Genomic DNA, 3,452 nt, shown 5'->3' on the forward strand with positions numbered 1-3,452 from the left:
ACCTGGGAACTGTCAGGTCAAAAGAGGAAGGGTTGGGAAAGTTATAAACTACTGAAAACAATGGAAACCATCCCACAGTCTAATCTCCAACAGCCGCCCCTGTGAGCGCTCAAATACACCCTAGCAGAGTCAGCCCTGTGGAAATGCAACTGAACCAGTGACTTATACAGCAGGAGCTTCTCCCCAAAGGGTTGGTCTCCTCTCCCATATGGCTCTCTCTCTGTGATCATAGGGACCAATCAGACGACAGCAGATTAGCATAAAGGCAAAGCGTGGAGGCTCCTCCCGCAGGAGGATCAATATAAGGGGCAGATACTGTGGGGGATTCTCAGTGGATTTGGCTGGTTTTCTAATTTCTCCTGCAGGCCTGAAATCTCCTCACCATGCTCTGGGCTCCCCTCATCGTCCTGCTGGGGACGTGGTGCACAGGTGAGAACATGGGGAGTGGATTAAATACACATTGACGTTACTGCTGAAGCCAATGCACAAACTGTGTCACTAGTGACTGGGGACGGACAGGGAGGGATTGACAGGTCTCTACCATACTTTTCAGGTTCCAGCTCACAGTCTGTGGTGACGCAGCCGCCCTCAGTGTCAGTGTCCCCAGGAAACACCGTGAAACTCTCCTGCACTATGAGCAGTGGGACCAGCATCAGTGGCTATCATGTGCGATGGTTCCAGCAGAAACCTGGGCATTCTCCACGATACCTGCTGAGATACAAGTCAGATTCTGACAAGCACCAGGGCTCTGGGGTCCCCGCTCGCTTCTCTGGTTCCAAAGACACGTCCAGCAACACCTGCTATTTAACTGTCTCCGGCACCCTTGCGGAGGATGAGGCTGATTATTACTGTGCTGTGTGGCTCAACAATGCTCATCACAGTGACACAGTCAGATGGGGAAGTGAAACAAAAACCTCCCTCCCCCAGCCTGGGCTCAGAATTGCCCATGCTGCAGAGTTTGGTCTGAGCTGATAACACCTCACACAGATAACTGCTCATCTCAAGGAAATTCATCCCCTCACAAGTGCTCCCTCCACATTATGCTTCTGCAGCATGAGGAAGGGGCAGTTTACTCCGTCTAGGAGTTAACATCCCCACTGTCTTCAATGGGGAGAGGGAGAGATTCACCCCCCCTTACAGGCTCAAGTGACATCAGGGCTCAGGTCCTTTCAAAGATCCCCCCCTGCCCCTGCAAAGAGAAGGCAGTCAGGGGCTCCCTTATCTAAGTACGACCATCCAGAGGTGGGGGAGGGAGTTAATGGCTATGGGAGCGGGAAGGGGCATGAGGTGAGAGTGGCACGGAAACAAAGGGGTTTTCAGGCCCCCATTGCGAGCTGAGTGGAATGTCTGGGGGGATGTTTGGGCGGCAGCGCCAGGGTGAGACCAGGGCAGAGCTGGGCAAGCTCTGGGGTGGACAGGTCGGGGTCAAGCTGGGCTTGTAAAAGGCCAGAGAGGACTACATTGGAGGTTGAAGTGTTGGTGGTAGATGAATAGGAGGAAGCAACTGATGCAGCCACTGGGACAGAATCGGAGGGGTCAACGTTTTTAAAAAGTGAGAGGATTTGCTGAGGGGTGGAGAGGGAGGAGTGGAGACACCCCCTGCCTGTGAGTCTGGCTGTCAGGGAGGATTAGAGACGGGCATAGAGAAGAGGGGTTGGGAGGGAAGATCTCTGAGCTCAGCTGTGGCCATGGTGAGCTTGAGATGAGAGGAGACATGACCAGCTGAGATGCCAGGGGGTCTACAGGAGACCGCTCTGCAAGGGAGAAGGATATCGGAGAGTTGTTAGCGTAGATGTGGTACTGCGCCCACAACGGGTCACCCAGGGATCAGCTGCAGAGGGAGAAAAGGAGGGAGCCGAGGAGAGAGCTCATAACAAATCTCAGGGGTTCTAAGCCAACCCCAGGACTCTGGGGAGCCTGACCCATGAGGTTTGAACACTTGGGGTTGGTTGGCAGTAGTCCCTCATGGCAGTGGCCCAAGTCACCTGAGGAGGCTACCAGAAGCCCACATACAACACTGGGGACCATGGGGAGTCAGCGAACATGGGGCCCGGTGGAGCTGAGGAGCCGTCCATAAACCTGGGGCCACAACTCCTCAGCCAGCCTCGGCGAGTGAGCTCCCCACTGCTCCCACCTTCCCTGTCCCCACAGCCCTCACCGAATTTCTGATCCCCTCCCCACAGGTTTGCATCCCTACCGAGTTTCTGAGGTATGCAGGCCCTGCTGCAGAGTTTGAAGATCAGCAGGAATTGCTGGTAGAAAACAAATGTGCACAGTAACTTCTGGGGATTTTAAAGAGTCTGCAAGGAGGAAAATCTGAGCCAGGAAGCACGACCTGAGGTCCCTGAACTGGGGGAGCTGGAATTAGAATAGGAAATGATTATAACACTGTTAATCAGCTCTTATGTCATCATTTCTGCAAGTGCACCTGTCGCCACTAGAGGGAGATCTTCATTTATAATATACTCAAGGCCCTTCCCTTCCGTTTTTATTTTGTTCAGTATTTCCTGGGAATTTATCAGTACACCTCTACCCGTATATAACGCTGTATTCGGGAGCCAAAAAATCTTACCGCGTTATAGGTGAAACCGCGTTATATCGAACTTGCTTTGATCCGCCGGAGCGTGCAGCCCCGCCCCCCCCGGAGCGCTGCTTTACCACGTTATATCCGAATTCATGTTATATCGGGTCGCGTTATATCGGGGTAGAGGTGTATCTATTACCCGCCCAAACCCATTTTGGTCACTAATGTGTAACCCAGTTGCTAGAAAACTTTTATTGCTATTACATGTTAGGCACGTATCTGGTGGTCATCACTAGGGTTGATGTAGATGCTGAAAGTGGTGCCATTTTTCTATATCACGTAATATTTAGACGTTATTGGGCATCCAATCTGGAAAAATCATAAAATCCCCAAAAGGGCCATAACTTGTAGAAACATATTTTAATGTTGACCAAAATTGGCAGAAAGCTTCTAAATACAATTGATAATGCAATTATGGACTCAAAATAGTACTGGTTTGGAAAGTTTAGGAAATATTTAGCACCAGGTAAAATATTTTATGCATTTTCCTGTAATTGTTTGCCTTCAATTAAAGCAAAAATCTGTAGTTACATGACAGCGTGAGCTTGTTTGTACCGTGTAATACAACAAAATTGTCATTATTTATAGAATGGACTGATTTAAGAAAAGCGTTGCTGTCTCCTATTTTTATGAGGTTATTCAAGATCCCTACCCTTACTTATAAAACATATTTTTGATGCTAACTGCTCAGCCGGAGACATGAGACTAAAACACACATGCTACAACTGTAATTATCTTCTTACTCTCACTGAATACAATGACAGTACATGTAAACTACTTATATAACAGTTATGATTCTTAGTAGAAGGGTTGTAGAATGTCTTCATATGAATATATCATGTGAATAACAAAGTATAACCACGTTCTC

General features: G+C 49.1%; 1 gene segment (V, D, J or C); it reads left to right on the forward strand.

The window, feature by feature from the left end:
- Positions 1-383: 383 nt before the first annotated feature.
- On the forward strand, positions 384-2,116 carry LOC112124202. The segment is given in 3 exon segments: positions 384-429; positions 554-862; positions 2,091-2,116. Coding segments are annotated over 3 exon segments (381 nt in total).
- The last annotated feature ends 1,336 nt before the right edge of the window (positions 2,117-3,452 follow it).

Source organism: Terrapene carolina, unplaced genomic scaffold (assembly GCF_002925995.2).
Source record: "Terrapene carolina triunguis isolate 2854851 unplaced genomic scaffold, T_m_triunguis-2.0 Scaffold34278, whole genome shotgun sequence".
Lineage (NCBI taxonomy): Eukaryota > Metazoa > Chordata > Testudines > Emydidae > Terrapene > Terrapene triunguis.